General features: G+C 34.3%; 1 protein-coding gene across 1 annotated transcript; it reads left to right on the top strand.

The window, feature by feature from the left end:
* The first annotated feature begins 10822 nt into the window (after window positions 1-10822).
* Window positions 10823-15178, top strand: LOC133878199 (uncharacterized). Its single transcript, XM_062316720.1, has 3 exons — window positions 10823-10972; window positions 11070-11189; window positions 14872-15178. Exons 1-3 carry the CDS (start codon window positions 10952-10954, stop codon window positions 14986-14988), a joined length of 258 nt encoding a protein of 85 aa, XP_062172704.1. The 5' UTR covers window positions 10823-10951; the 3' UTR covers window positions 14989-15178.
* The last annotated feature ends 203 nt before the right edge of the window (window positions 15179-15381 follow it).

Raw genomic sequence — 15381 nt, 5'->3', positions numbered from 1 at the left:
GTGCTCCCTAGTTTCAATATAATGTCTACAGAATAGGCAAGACATCACCACTAGTCCCCCAATTCAGCAACCTATTACCAGTAGAGAGGCAGTCTTTCATAGTAAACCATAAAAAGAAAGCATGCTTTGGAATTGTAATACCTTGAACGTTAATTAGGGTTAAGCACGCTCTAAATATAACTTAAGGATGCTAGGATTGGTTCTCAATTTGTAAAGTGCAAGATTTTGGACTTTTAAGAGTTTCTGTGTAGGCCGAACGTTCGAGTGGGACATCGAACGTTCGATGACGAAAGTTCAAGTTGGGTCTCGAACAATCGAGTGGGATGCCGAACATTCAAAGTTAGATAGTTAAACTTTCAATAGTACAACCTGAACATTCGATTATTGATAGTACTGAAAAATAACACCTCAACCATATCTTGTGCGATTCTAAAACTATAAATATTGCCACCCTCGCCCTTTCACCCTATTTTTGCCCCTTCAATCAATTTATTCCTAGAGAGAGAGAGTGAGAGTGATTTGGAGAAAGAATGAGCTCTCTTGGTCCCTTGTTCTTCAAATGAGGTAACTTTCCTAACCTAGCTTGTTTTTATTAGTGTTAATAGGTTGTTATCTTATTGCTTATCTACTATTTAGTTAGTGTTCGTATCCTAGCTTTTGGACATCTAGTTAGTTTTTAGTTTTAATACAAGATTAACGATGGATTAGTAGCTTAATGATTTTGGACGTACCATGTTCTCTATGGAGTGTTACTGTGATTTAAGACCATGTTAGAGATCATATAAGGACCTTAGGCCGTGTCAAAATGAGGTTTGGAAGGGACTTTTGGTTCATAATGGGTTTTTGCCCAGAACCGAACGTTTGACCCCTTCTAGCCAAACTTTTGATATTGAGGCAAAACGTTCGACCCTACTGGCCAGACGTTTGATGGTCAGGAAGTAAGCTTATTTTGAATAGTTTAGGACTTGTGGCCTTTTTAGCTCGAGGTTAGAGACTAATGTTAGGTTTTTTCACAGATTTGGAGATTGAAGAGTGTCTAAAAGATTACATAGTGGAAACCTATGACTCATGTGAGTAAAACTCATATGGATACTTGTTATTATTTTTCCGCATAGCATGATTATTTTATGTATCAAACCTATATATTTACAACTTACATGAAATGCATCTTAGATTAATTGAACCCTATTTTGTGAAAATTATTGATGAATAATAAGATGACGAAAATGATGAGTTTGTAAATGCATGCATGTATGTAAAAAAGACGGTGACTAATGAATTGCATCATATGACATGGTATATCGGTACATGCTGGATAACCATGAGCTTACTATTATACATGTTAAGTCTATGGTCAAAGATATTTATTTTAATGTTTGGCTTGGAATTTAATGGTTATTTGTGATAGACATGCCATGTATGAATGTCATTAGCGGTGTGGGCCACACGAAGTCGGACTCGGTTAGGGTGCTAGTAACAAACGGTGTGCGGCAACATCCGGAGCACTAGTGTTGTACTATAAGTCCCTCGGGATGGTGCCAACCCTACCAAGAAGGGGTTAGTATCATGATATATTTACCTAATGTATCATGTACCATATCTATAATGCATTAGCATGACATTTTTTTATTCGACGGAAGACTTCATTTATATTACTGCTTGTGATTTAATAACTTTTGCTAAATAACCAAGTTCACTATCTGATAACCTGTATACCATGTGTATTTTTATTACTCACTAAGTCGTGGACTTATGCTTATATCTTTTCCACTTATGAAATATGTGTTGTTTTTAGAGTTGGACTACCTTTAAATGTCGGATTTGAGATGGACCTCGAGACTGATGCAGCCGTTTGGCGTAGTAATATCGATTCGCCTAATGCTTGAGGATTGATTGCAGGATTTGAAGGCCGCTCATGGTAATTAGTACTTTTGGGTGATGTTGTAGACTTAGCATTTAAGGCATGATTGTATATTAAGGTTTAGTTTGATCTTTTACAACGATGATATTTATAGTACGATTTCAGTTAATGTAACGATTCTTAGTAAATGCTCTGGCTGTAATGATTAATATTGATAGAAATATCTTGTGTTTTCGCTGGTAGTATTATCTTTTTGAGGAGTAGAGATCCTTGAGTTTTATTCCTTATAGAATGGGACTGGGAGACAAACTGTGAAGTTAATTACCAGTTAATTAATTTTTCAAGGTGTTACAAGAATGACCAATGATGACGAGATAAGCTTAAACCAATCTACCTTAGGATGTTTAATATGAATGGCTTCCCAAGTCTCCCTACAATTATAGATCTTAGAATTTGATGGCTTCCACAAAGGAGTGTCTAAAGCACCATAATTTACAATAGAAGGACTACATTCTCAGACCTAACAGGTAGCCAATGCCACTCCATCTCATGGATAACACTTGATAGTCTAGTATCAATTTTGCTTCTATCTTCAAAAACAACTCTAGGGCCATACTTATCAACCAAAATGCCATTTAGATGCCAAGCCTCAACCCACGAGTATATATCTTTCCCATCCCCCTCCTGGAAAGTCAAGAACTTTTTTTGCAACATCTCTAAGGTTTAGAATTTTACGCCAACTCCAAGAAGCAAGAGAAGGGATTTTGAGAAGCCAAAAACACATTCCCTTAATTAGATTTAACTTCACACAAGCTAACCATAAGGAATCCGAATTAGCGAATAGATTCCAAATGTGCTTTAAAATGGAAGTAACATGCCAGCATACTAACCTCTTTAAACCCAAAACCCCTCCCTCTTAGGTACATAAACAGATTATCAAGATACTTTAGCCTTAGCTGAGCTAGAGTCATTCTCATTCCACAAAAGCCAATTAAACTGTTGCTCTATTAGTCTAATCACCTTCTTAGGGAGAATGAAGATGTTAAACCAATAGATTTGAATGCTAAAGAGAACGGAAGAAATTAATTGTAACCTACTTGCAAGAGAAAAATGTCTAGAAAGCCATGAGTTGATTCTACCAGAAATCTTCTCCATCAGTGTAGCATAATTAGAGAGTGAAAGTTTCTTTGTAGTAAGAGGCACACCCAAGTAATGGATAGGTAGCACACCTTTAAGCATCTTCAGCTCGTCCAGAATCAACTTCTTCTATTGAGGAGACTGCCCAGAACAAAAAGACATAGCTTTTGGAGGGATTGACTCTTAAACGAGAGAAGGCATTAAACTCTTCCAGAATAGAATGAAAATCAACCTTAGAAAAGATTAGAACATCAACAACAAAGTATAAATGGGACAACCCAATAGCATCATACTTTGGATGAAACTGGAACTCAAGCTCAATAGATGCTTCAACCAACAGACAAGAGAAGACTTCCATTACAAGAGCAAAAATATAAAGGAAAATAGGATCCCCTTGCCTCAACCCCTTTTGGCCCCCAAAAATACCCTACAAGTATGGGTGTAAACGAGTTGAGATATCCACGAGCTTATTCTGGATTGGCTCAATTAAAATCGACTCGTGCTCGAATCGATTATTAAATGAGCCGTTTGTGAACATGTAACTAGGCTCGATTATTAAACGATATAAACTCGCATAAACTCGACTCGAATCGGTTAATGTTTGTGGACCCGCTCATATAAGGATTTACTCGTGTGTATGTGTGCGTGTCTATATATAATATATAAAAGCATAAATTAAGTAACAAACAACAATGGTCAGTATATATTAAGCAGCAATACATAATTGGTTATATATGTATATGTATATTAAATAGTAAAAGTGAATAAAAGCAATACTTAATCTGTTAATCATATGATGTAATGATAATTAAGATACTTAATATGTCAGTCATATTAATTCATGTAATATAATATGACTATATAATCTTATAATAATATAACATTGTGCTATATGGCATATAATTACTATATTAAATGAATATGCTTATATGTTCTAAGTATTATCATTAGATACTTAGGAATTATTAGATCACGTGATTCAAGATTTAAGATCATACAAATTGTTAGATCATATGATCATATAATAATACTTAGATCGTATAATCATATGATATACATGTATTATCAGTAAATATTAGGAATTCAGATAATTGTGACTCATAATGATCTTACTTATCATAGATAATCTCATAAGTTATATGATATGATTCAAAATTTAATTTAATTTTTTTTTACACACACATACATGCACACACAAATTAAGCACAAGTATTAATTATAGCCACATAATGTCATATAAGTAGAAAAATTCATACTAATACAATGATTAAGTATCTAGATACTTATATATAATGGTTAAGTATGATTTAAGATTATAAGTATCTAACAATTATTAATCATACTTAGATACAATAATTAAGTAGATAAATTACATATATAAGTATAACTCTATTTTGTGAAAATGTGTGATTAATGGTAATATAATGAAATGATTAGATTATGAAAGCATGCAAATAAAATTCGGTGAAGACTAAATTGCATCGTATGACATGGTATACCATTTCTTGCGAAAAACGACCATGGGCTTACTATTATATGGGTAGTTCTTTATGGTCAAATGTTTATAATGCATTATGATGAGCCTTGGATCCATTGGTTGTTTTGTGACTGGCGCACCATGCTTGAATGGGGGTCACAGTTACGGCTTTGCTAGTAGTATGGGTGTGACATCCCACATCGTTTGGGAATGAGGATGTACTTATATGTATAAACGCACCCTTCTTAACACAACGCGTTTTAAAGCCGTGATGTCCATGAACTTATCAAAACTCCATAGTTAAGCGTGCTTCTGCGAGAGTAGTACCAGGATTGGTGATGTCCTGTGAAGTTTGGTTTGGGGGAGCCAAAAGCGGATAATATTGTGTCATAGGGGGTGGGTCGTTACAATGGGCCACCCGATGTCAAACTCAGTTGGATTGGTAGTATATGACGGTATGCGTACATATATGAGGTACCGGTATTGTATTACAAGTCCGTTGGTTTAATGCCAAGCCTGATAAGAATGGGTTAATATCCTGGGTAGACCATCCAGAATTGAACTATGACATGACTCTTGTTATAGGCATATATTATATCTATATTGCATACATCATCATCTTGTATAATGAAATGATACTCTAATGTTTGTGATTACAATCTAAGCTAAGCTCACCTTATGATAACATGTGCATCATGCATATTATTGCTAGAATTGGTGTCCAAAACTCCAATTGCATTAATTTGTTTTTTTATAAATTGTATAATATTAAACATTATATATATATATAGCTTTACATGTACTTATATGTTTAATATTTCATATGATATACATGTAAGGTCCCTAAGTTATATTGTATTTGACTAAGGTGTGAGTAATGAGATTATCACACAAAAGATCATAGTCATAGGTCTTTTTAATTTATAAAAGATTGTTCGTAGTCGTAAATGGTACTGAAAAATCTATCTAAACTATAACATGTCAACCTTAACGAATTACTTTGATTAGGAGAAGTAGGTTGGGCTTCGGGTTGATATGTTGGTGTAAGTGTAAGGTAGTGCCATGCACTGAACGGACTACGTGAGCTATCATTCTTTCAACATTGTGATTAAGAATGATGTACGTGCAAGACGATTTCTAACAGTTACACTAAATCTTGAAAAGATTGCGAAATCAGATGTGAAGTGTAGGTCACTTTGATGTACAAGAATGTGATCAAATCACTGGTCAACACTTCTGTGCGTTGGGTAATCACATGTAGCATTGTGAGAATACATTCTTCAAGAAGGAATACAAATCCTTTGTCATGGAACAAAACGATAAGGAATATTCCCCTTGATGCAGATTTAATGTGGTTAATTATCTTAAAACTCGGGCCTGAGTGTTTCAGTGGTATTTACTAAAAATTTATTTGTGTAAGGTGAGATGAAAAACTCACAAGGTAGAAAAATGATATATCATGTAATTAAATCAGGAGTATCAATGAAAAGAGGTAGTGAACTAAGTAACAGTGTATTGATTTTGGTTCGACTACGAAATGATTTCATGGAGGGGTAATATGTAATAAATAAATATGTCGCGGAAATTGATTCATTAATTTGAAAATACATATTAGAGTGCATTCACATTTGTTTAGTGAAATCAATTGTGATTAAATAGGGTTGTGTGAAATTCTCACAGGTCTATTTAAAGCTAATTGTATTTTTTCCTTTAGGTCCCTCTTTGATCTGATGAAAATTGATCAGATACTATAAGCCTCGTTTATTTATTTATTTATGTTGGATTGTTTTATTTAATAAAACATGGGTTAGAGAAATATGATTTCTAAGTGGCTCATTATTTAGATATGATTGGACTAAAGAATTAATTTCTATGGGCTTAAACAATTAAAGAGTTATAAGCTTTTGGAATAAATTTCCAAGGCTTAAGTAGAGATAAATGAGCATTGAACTTATGAATAAAACCCAAGCTCATATTGAAAAATATGTAGCAATGAACTAGGGTTAAAAACCTAGCCCTAGATGCATGGGGAGATATTATCTCCCCATTAACCGGATGATACATGGCCAAAGGGAGATAAAATCTCCCTCCCCTTCGCCGTGCATCCTAGTAGCTAGGAGGATGAGTTCTACTCCTCCTATGACTCATATGCTATCTTAGCTACATCTAAAGTTTATCTCATAACCCTATCAGAAGAAGTAAATCCAAGTCTGTAAATAGAAGGCTATAGTGAAGTATTATGTACGACCAATTTACTACTTCAAGTTGTGAGTCCACACTCACGCTCATATTCAGTCATCGTAGAGAAGATCTAGAGGTTGAGTCAAGAACACGAAGAACACGTTCTTCATCATTCAACATGCAAGCTTCAAAGTCAACTAGCCTTAGTAGCCTAGGAAATGCTGATTTTGATTGTAATTACTCTAAACATGTTGGTTTAAATTATCTAACCTTATTTATCTTGAAGAAAAATTTTCTGGGATCGGTATTCCGCTGCGTCTAATTTGATTAACGCATGATCCCCAACAATTTTTACTCACTTAGTTGTGGACTTATGCTTGTATCTTTCCACCTATGCAATATGTATTGTTTTCTAGATAGTTTTTTGTGATGGAGATTTTGAAGCAACGTATGGTCCTACTGGAGGGAGTGCCAATGATCCCATTTGGCTGGGATAGATGTGAAAAGGACCTAGTGAATCCCGTCGGGATATGATAGATATTATCTTTATGTTTTGATGTTGGTGACTCTTAGATCTTTTGGCTTTGGATCATTATCTATTTTGAAGATTGGTCTTTTGACCGTACTTTGAGAGCTTCAGCTATCTATGTTATGATGTTTAATTTTACTCTATCTATTCTTATTATGATTGTGGATTTTAGAATGCTATCTTTATCTTTTAAGTGAAAGTCTCTACAGACTCTCTTCGGAGAAGATGAGATCCATGTGGTCTTGTTCTTCTTAGAATAAGATTGGGAGGTGAACCATGAAGTTAACTACTAGTTAGTTGATTTCATCGGGGGGCATTACAGCACGCCGGGAAACAAATGTCCAAAAAAAAAAAAAAAACAATTTTCAGTCCTTTGTCCCTTAATTCTCACACAGAATTTATGAGCAATTAAGATGGTAGTTCAGAAAATCAAAGCATGCATTTAATGCAGCGATTCTCCTCTCAACTACTCGTTCCATCTTGTTTGAAGTCGGCCTTGATTTCCATTCCCTCATTTGATTGAATGGCTTCTAGGTTAACTAGATCACAGTGATCACTACATCATGCGTTAGCTATTCCATCTCACCGCTGGCCTCCAAATCCCAAATTTTCTGGTAGTCTTCTGCTCTTCTCACATGCACCATGGCAGAAGCAAAGATTACCTTTGATATAACTAATATGCTACTTGAGTACTATAATTTGCGTCTCTTGATTCTGTTGTTTTTGTTCCTTCCCTTTCCGAATGGTTGAAGATAGAGATGACATTCTACTTTCTGAAGAACATTTTAGAGAGTAAAAAGAGAGCCGTACCCTGGGCTTTACAATGGTTATTTTTCAGTAAAAAGTATAATACGAATATCTTTTGTTATTTTTCTATCTGAGCTTTACAATGGTTACAGTTGTTATATTAACCTCAATATAGTCTAAGAATTTCATTTATAAATCTTGTATAAAATTGGATGGCATAACAATGTTTTGAAAGTATTTTCCTTTTACAAACAAAACTAAGCATATATGTATATTAACAATCAATTTAAATACATATACTTACCAACACTTGACTTACATATATATATATTTATATATCTATACATATACATATTTTACAGGAAACCATTAATATTAATATCTCTTGGAAAATCAATTTAAAAGTTCAACATATATCATATATTTGTATACTTGCAAACAAATCAAAGTATATATATTTTTGAGTCTCTTTTTACACATATATAGATATATTTTGTTACATATGCAAAGAAGTACAGCCAGGTCACTCTCTTATAATTCATGCAGAAAATCTTGAAGAACATATGCAGAAACTCTTGACATCAAGAGCTATACACTCTCTCGGGTCCTCCTTCAAACAAACATACATATATGTTTTTACCTTCTTTTAATATATATGTAGGACACTTGTTAAAATACATGCATATTTCTTTTTTAAAAGACATGAAGACAGCAAAACAACATTTACACACATCCATGACAGCACCTAATGGCAACTCATGCTTTATTTCTCCATGTATCTTTACTTTAATTAATTCTTGATTTCTTTATCTCATATATATATATATATATATCACATGCAAACTACCCTTTTAGAAACATGCAAGTCATTTACACTCACGGCAGTCACCATATTTTCAGTAAAATTTCTTCTTGACAGCAAGATATTTTCATGACAACAAATATTTCAAGACAAAAACATTTTATTTTCACTTTGATCTCTTCCTAGCCGATTTTATCCTTCAATATATATATGTATTCTCAAGTCATTATATCCTCACTATTTTTCTATTGATGATCAGATTCTGGCCTCAAAGGAGGACTTCTCTGCTTTCAACAAGAAGAGAAGAAGAGAAGGTCACTTTATATATAAATATATACGTTCAACAATTATATATCAAAGAAGAGGGGAAGTGTAGAATCATGAATCAAGGGTGAATAGATACTGATTTCTAGGAATTAATGGAAGGGATTACTCACCAACTTTTGGACAAAACAAGCCAAAGAAGAGAGGAAGAGTTGCTGTCCAAGATAAACTATTTGGAAGTGAGTTGTGTTTGTTAGTTTTTAGATCGAAAACAGGGAAATTTTCTGATTTCTGTTTCTGCTGTATTGTTGGGAAATGAGTGATGATTCAAGATCCCATATCTGATTTTACAAGTGCTGAAAAATGTAGGAAGAACACAGGAATTACAGCAACAAAGTTCCTTCAATCTACCCGAATGAACAAAGGAATTTTTTGCTAGAATTTGATTTTCTTTGCTGCAATTTTGGTCGATCAATAAGCTCTTTATATAGAACACTTGAATGGTTAAGATTAAGCCAACTAAAACTTTATCTAATGGCTGGATTAACTATAGGTGGAAGATTCGGATGAAAACTCAAGATTTGACTTCAAGGATTTTTATCTATAACAAACCAAATTCATTCCTCATCAACTAATGTTTAATTTGAACTAATGTGATGTAACTAAGCCTATTACTGAGTTATGATCTTCTGAAACACACATAAAAGCTGGGTTAGTAGATTTTTAAGAATTTAAAACCACCTAGTTTCTCTAACATGGAGCACTCATTTCACACCTTAGTTTTTCAGGTCGGTACCAATGAACTAGTTTTGGTTCTAATTTTGGTTTGAACCTCTACCTAATACACCTATAATCTTTATACACATAGGTTGTACACCTATAATAAAAATACACATAGGTTAATAATCTTTAAATGCTAAAACACCTATAATTGCGTAAATGTAGGGATGAAAATGACTACATTAGATTCATGACACAATGAATGAAAGCTAAATTTGATAAATATTGGGGTGAATGCAATTTGTTGATGGTAATTGCTGCAATCTTGGACCCAAGGTTTAAAATATTGTTGATATGATTCTGCTTTCTTATAATCTATGAGGAAGCTGAAGTCACTAAGAATATTGAACTTGTCGAAAGAACTTTGAATGAGATATATGATGTGTATTTTAATAAACATAATTCAAATCTTGTGGAACATAATTTTCTAAGCAATGCTCATGGTCAATAATGCTCTTCACATAGTAATTCAATCAGTGAAATTGGTGAAAGTGTTCAGGGTGGTATGGAAATGTACAAGTCATTCCTCAGTAGTGCTGATACAGTAAATAACCTACTAAATCATATTTTGAAATATATTTAGAGGAGAGTATATTCATACCTGAAAAGAGTTTGTAATTTGGTGTTTTAAAATGACGGAAAGCTAATACCCTGAAGTATCGTATTTTGTCTAAAGTGGCCAAAGATATATTGTCAACATCGATTACCAATGTAACTTCGGAGTCTATATTTAGTGCCGATGGAACGGTTATTGATCCCCATATAGCTTCATGACTCAGGTGGAAGGGATTCGTTTGAATTCTATATTTATATCGTTTTTTAACCTTTCATGAGTTCACTTAGCATAACAAAATTTTGAACTCCTTAAAAAAAAAAAAAAAAAAAAAAAAGGGCATTCAATTTGGGTTAATTAGGTGCTCATGACTTGACCTATTTATGTAATCTAGAATTAGCAAATTACCATTTAAAAATAATTACAATAAAAAGCTTACAAAAAGGTAGCCAAATTGTATAATTTAAAATGGACCTAAGGCCCACCGATTCATGGGACCATAGTTGGGCCATTGATCCGGCGCTCACACACTCTAACCAGGCCTCGGCTTTGAAGTTTTAACAATCCTCTGGCAAACGAATTCTCTTCTCCGCTGCACAACAACACCATCACCAGCCACCATGGTTAGCGTTCTAACTCAGGTGCTCATCCAATCTCTAACAAGTCCCTAATTTTTTTTTTAATTTTTTTTTTTTTGGATTTAGAACTGTAGTTTTTGTTTAAACCTTTTGTACGCAGGAGCGTCTACTTGGTTTTGCGCTGGGAAGCATATTCACGGGGATTGTTGTATTTGAGCAACGCAGAAGCATCTATAAATCCATTTCTGATACCCAATCTCAATCCACTACGCGCTCTCTGGTAATGCTGGCTCCCATTCTCTTTCGCATTGTCATCATATACAATTTCGGTATCTGAAACCCTAGAATTTCATTTCCTATATATATATATATATATATATATATATATATATTTATGGTTATTCTTTGTCAGTACCTTTTAAGACCTTAGGCATCTAAGAATTTCAAGAATGGTCACTTTTTTTTTTTTTTTTTTTTTTTTTTTTTTTTTTTTTTTTTTATAGGAGTTTTCAGAAAGAGAAATTATTTCAAAATAAAATATAAGAATTTGTTAGGTGTATTCAAAACTTTAGTTTTTAGTTTGATTAGAAAGGAAAGGTTATTGGCAACGATGTTTTGGTTATTTCCATAGTCTGTTGATATTAGCTCCTCTAATGGCTGTGGAAACGACCAAATTATCTTTGGTAATATGATTGTCCTAATAAGCGAACTAAGAAATTCTGTGGACTTATCTTCACTGGGTTGCTCTGTAGATTTAAAATTGCCACTTTGACTATGGCTGTGGTGGTAAAGGATTGAGGTGGGGCTGGGTAGGTCTTGAGTTTGAATTTACATGGACACACAAGCACCCCCATTATTCTCAATGTCATATCTAATTATTATTTCATAATTTTAGTGCATAGAAAAAAGTGCAGAGTGGAAAAAGATAAAAAAAGAAAAGAAAAAGGGAGTTGAGCTTCTGGAAACAAGGAGTTCAATCTTTCGTGATGTTTTAGAAAGAATATTCGTGTGTGTTTATTGAGCTTTCTGCACTTCAGTGCTATACGCTTTGCTTCCCATTATAGAAGAGAGCCCAGTTTTCGGTGGTCTTTACCTGTTTCTTGGCAACTCTGAGCTTTTTACTGTTAAAAGATTTATGCACCCGCTTGTTATGTCTTTCGAAATTGCTGCTCGGTTGGGGGTCTACCTCGAATTCGATAGTTTATTGCTGACAAGATTCCCTGAGCTATATGCGATTTCCAGTAGTTGGTTCTAGGTTGGGGCGCAAATGGTAGCATAGTTGCTTGGAAGTAGACAATAGAGGGCTTGTACCAGCCAAAAATCATCTATGTATTATTGTAAACATCTGCTGACGTACCTCATAGTTAGGCTGTACCTTTCTGGCCTAACTGGCTAGCTATCCCAGTTCGTGGCAGGGAACAAGACTGCAAGAGAGCGTGCCTTTGTTTGCTTCTCCACCAAGCATGGGGCCGATCACTACATAAGCTGCCATCATTTCGGGATTACTTTTAACATAGGAGGCGTCATTGATTATGTGTAGCAACTGGGAACATAACATTTTTGGAATGTATATAGATGTGGCTGTTATAGACTGTTATTACTGGAAGTGCGAAAATGTTTTTTTTTTTTTGAATACTGGAAGTGTGAAAATATTATACCTGTAAAACCATATATCTTTTAGTAAAAACAACACCAAAGGTATCTATATACTAATAATTTTTAGTCAACTATTACTGATGCATAATTTTCTAATTTGTTAGAGTTTCTGGATTTGTGTTCTTCTTCTTCCTCCTAGTTTGATGTCTCTCTTTTATACTCTTTGTGCACTTGGGTTGTGTCCTTGTGACCCTTCTAATAAGATTGAATTACTTATATATATATAAAAAAAAAAGTCTTAGTAATGATTAGTTTATTATTTTAAGGACATAAATTTCATACTAACTGGTTTGTAAGAAATTTCATACAACCTACATATAAGAGTGACATGTGTCCTTTGACATGTGAGAAACACATGTTTTAATAGCATGTGTTTCTCACATAATTTTTTAATAGCAATAATAAAAAAAATGTGATTCTCACATGTCGAGGGACACGTCACTCTTATACGTGGGTTGTAGGATATTTCATACAAACTGATTTGTAGGGAATTTCTGTCCTTTTAAGAATGAATATACTTCTTGACAAGATATAATGGGTTTCCAAGTTCCAACCATTTAACATCGTCATTGTCAATGAATTTTAACAATGAATGTACTTCTTGACAAGATATAATGGGTTTCCAACCATTTTAACATCGTCATTGTCAATGAGTTTACAACTATTTGGTGATTAGGGTGTGAAGTGGCAGATCTTATGCTTTAGTCTTTCCCTTTTTGTGAAATCCTTATCATGTAGTAATCTAATCATATACCACCAAACCTGTGAAGATGTTTGTAAGGAAACGAAAGATTTGACTTTAGTTCATCCAATTGTTATCAGCCATACCATATGAAAGATGGGATGTACAAACCTCATTGTGCAAGAGGTGGTTTACTTGGGTCTATCACCTGTCATACACATGAAATAGCTTCACACTAATTTTTTTTTGGCCCTTCACTTTAATTTTTCATCTCTCTTTTTTTTTTTTTTTTGCAATTATATATATATACCCAAAGAGATATAAAAGATCTCCTCAATGTATTTTAAGAGCAGATTCTAAATTATAAAAGCCCTTGACTATTCAAAGGGATTGCTCTTTTTTGTAAGGACAATGTTAGCGCTTGGGGTACTAGTCATGCAAAAAAAAAGAGAGATGAGAGATATCCATTCTTAGGTGGGGATATTTGTGTTGTAGGTATCCCTTGTAATGTGGTTTTGCCACCCAAATTAACGTGAAAATTTAGATAGGATAGTAATAATTAGTAATGTACTGTTCTTTTTCCTATAGATTGACTTATACTTTGAACTATCACTCATAATTATGTAGGCTAACAGCGGATGCAAAATGCTGTTTTTCTTTCTATCCCACTCGCTAGGGGCAGCTGGGGAGAGGGGGAAGAGGTGATGAGAGAGGCGTGCGCCCGTGAGGGGTTTGGGGGGGTGGGGGGGAGTGCAATAAGGGCACAAACTTGCAGATTCTGCCAAATGAGTCTGGAATGTTGGTGGTTCGAACAGTACTTATCAAAAAAAAAAATGTTGGTGGTTCGAACAGTACTATAGAAAGGGATTCCTTTTTGATAAAGCCTTCATGTTTTATAATTCTTCTGTTCCTTGACTACATCTTACAAGTGGTATGTGACAACAACTGGCTTCCCAAACCTTTTCTACTTTCCTCAATGCTCTCAATGTTGCATGCCTTTCATGTTGTTGGTAAATTAAAGTTGTATCTCTTTTGCAAGAAGTTGCAGCTTTACCATTGCCTTGTGATGGATAAATATCAGAAATTTGACATTCAGGGGTATCAATGTGAGGGTAGAATTGTACCGAGTTACTGAAGCCTCTACACCTATACACTTAAATTTCTCTTTAGCTGACCACCTCTTCATGATTGTTGGAAGGTTGGAGAGAAATGAGATGACTACATAGGAATCTGATTTGATTGGGCCTCTCATTATGAAAGTGAATATGGGGTAGTTAGGGTGGGGGAACTTTTGAGAATCATTGACAAATCCTTTATGGTGGATTTTGGGGTTTAATAATTAAAGCTTCTATCAGCATTTATTCAATGAAAAAAATAGCCGCTATTGGCATGAAAGTGTGAGGAATTGTTTCTTTATGTAATAGATATTGATTCCATCAATTTGTACTGTTGGCATTCTGGTTAAGGTTCGGTCTATGCTTTATTTAAATATCAATAGTGTATGTTGGATCCTCTTAGGCAATGATAATTGGATCTTATTAGTTTCATTGAATAAAACAATTATTTTCTGTGAAATCTTTGAGCGCCATTGAACTCTTATGTTTCACCATTGAACTTCTTTCAGATGAGAGAACCCATATTTGGAAAGAGATCTCGCTCAGAGTTTGCACATCTGTGGAACAAAGCTGTGGACCAGACGTTTGGACCCGTTATTAATTCCCTTAGTTCACGTGGGTGGTAGAAATGCCCGAGTATTTCATTACCAATGTATGAGTGTCTCTGTTTTTGTATACACATCCAACATTCTGCCCACATCTGTATCTTTATACTTGTTCTGTGTTGTGCAAGGGACACGCGTCCTGGGCCAAGCGGCAATGGTTAAAGACCTATGTAATAATTTTGGCTGCAATGATTATTTCTTATTTGAGTAATGATGCTTTATGGTTCTTCTGCTTCCATCTATTTTGGGCCAACCAGGCAAACATGATACTAATCTTTCCTTCAAGCATCTATTTTTTTTTTTTAATCAGAGAGAATGCAATTATTTGGTATGATTTGGAATTGTGATTATAGTCATATGTAGGAATTGAATATGTGGATATTGAATAGCCCGCATAGCACTTACCTCATTGCT

Source organism: Alnus glutinosa, chromosome 9 (assembly GCF_958979055.1).
Source record: "Alnus glutinosa chromosome 9, dhAlnGlut1.1, whole genome shotgun sequence".
Classification (NCBI taxonomy): domain Eukaryota; kingdom Viridiplantae; phylum Streptophyta; class Magnoliopsida; order Fagales; family Betulaceae; genus Alnus; species Alnus glutinosa.
The sequence above is the reverse complement of the archived record's forward strand: the minus strand, read 5'-3'. Positions and strand labels throughout refer to the sequence as shown.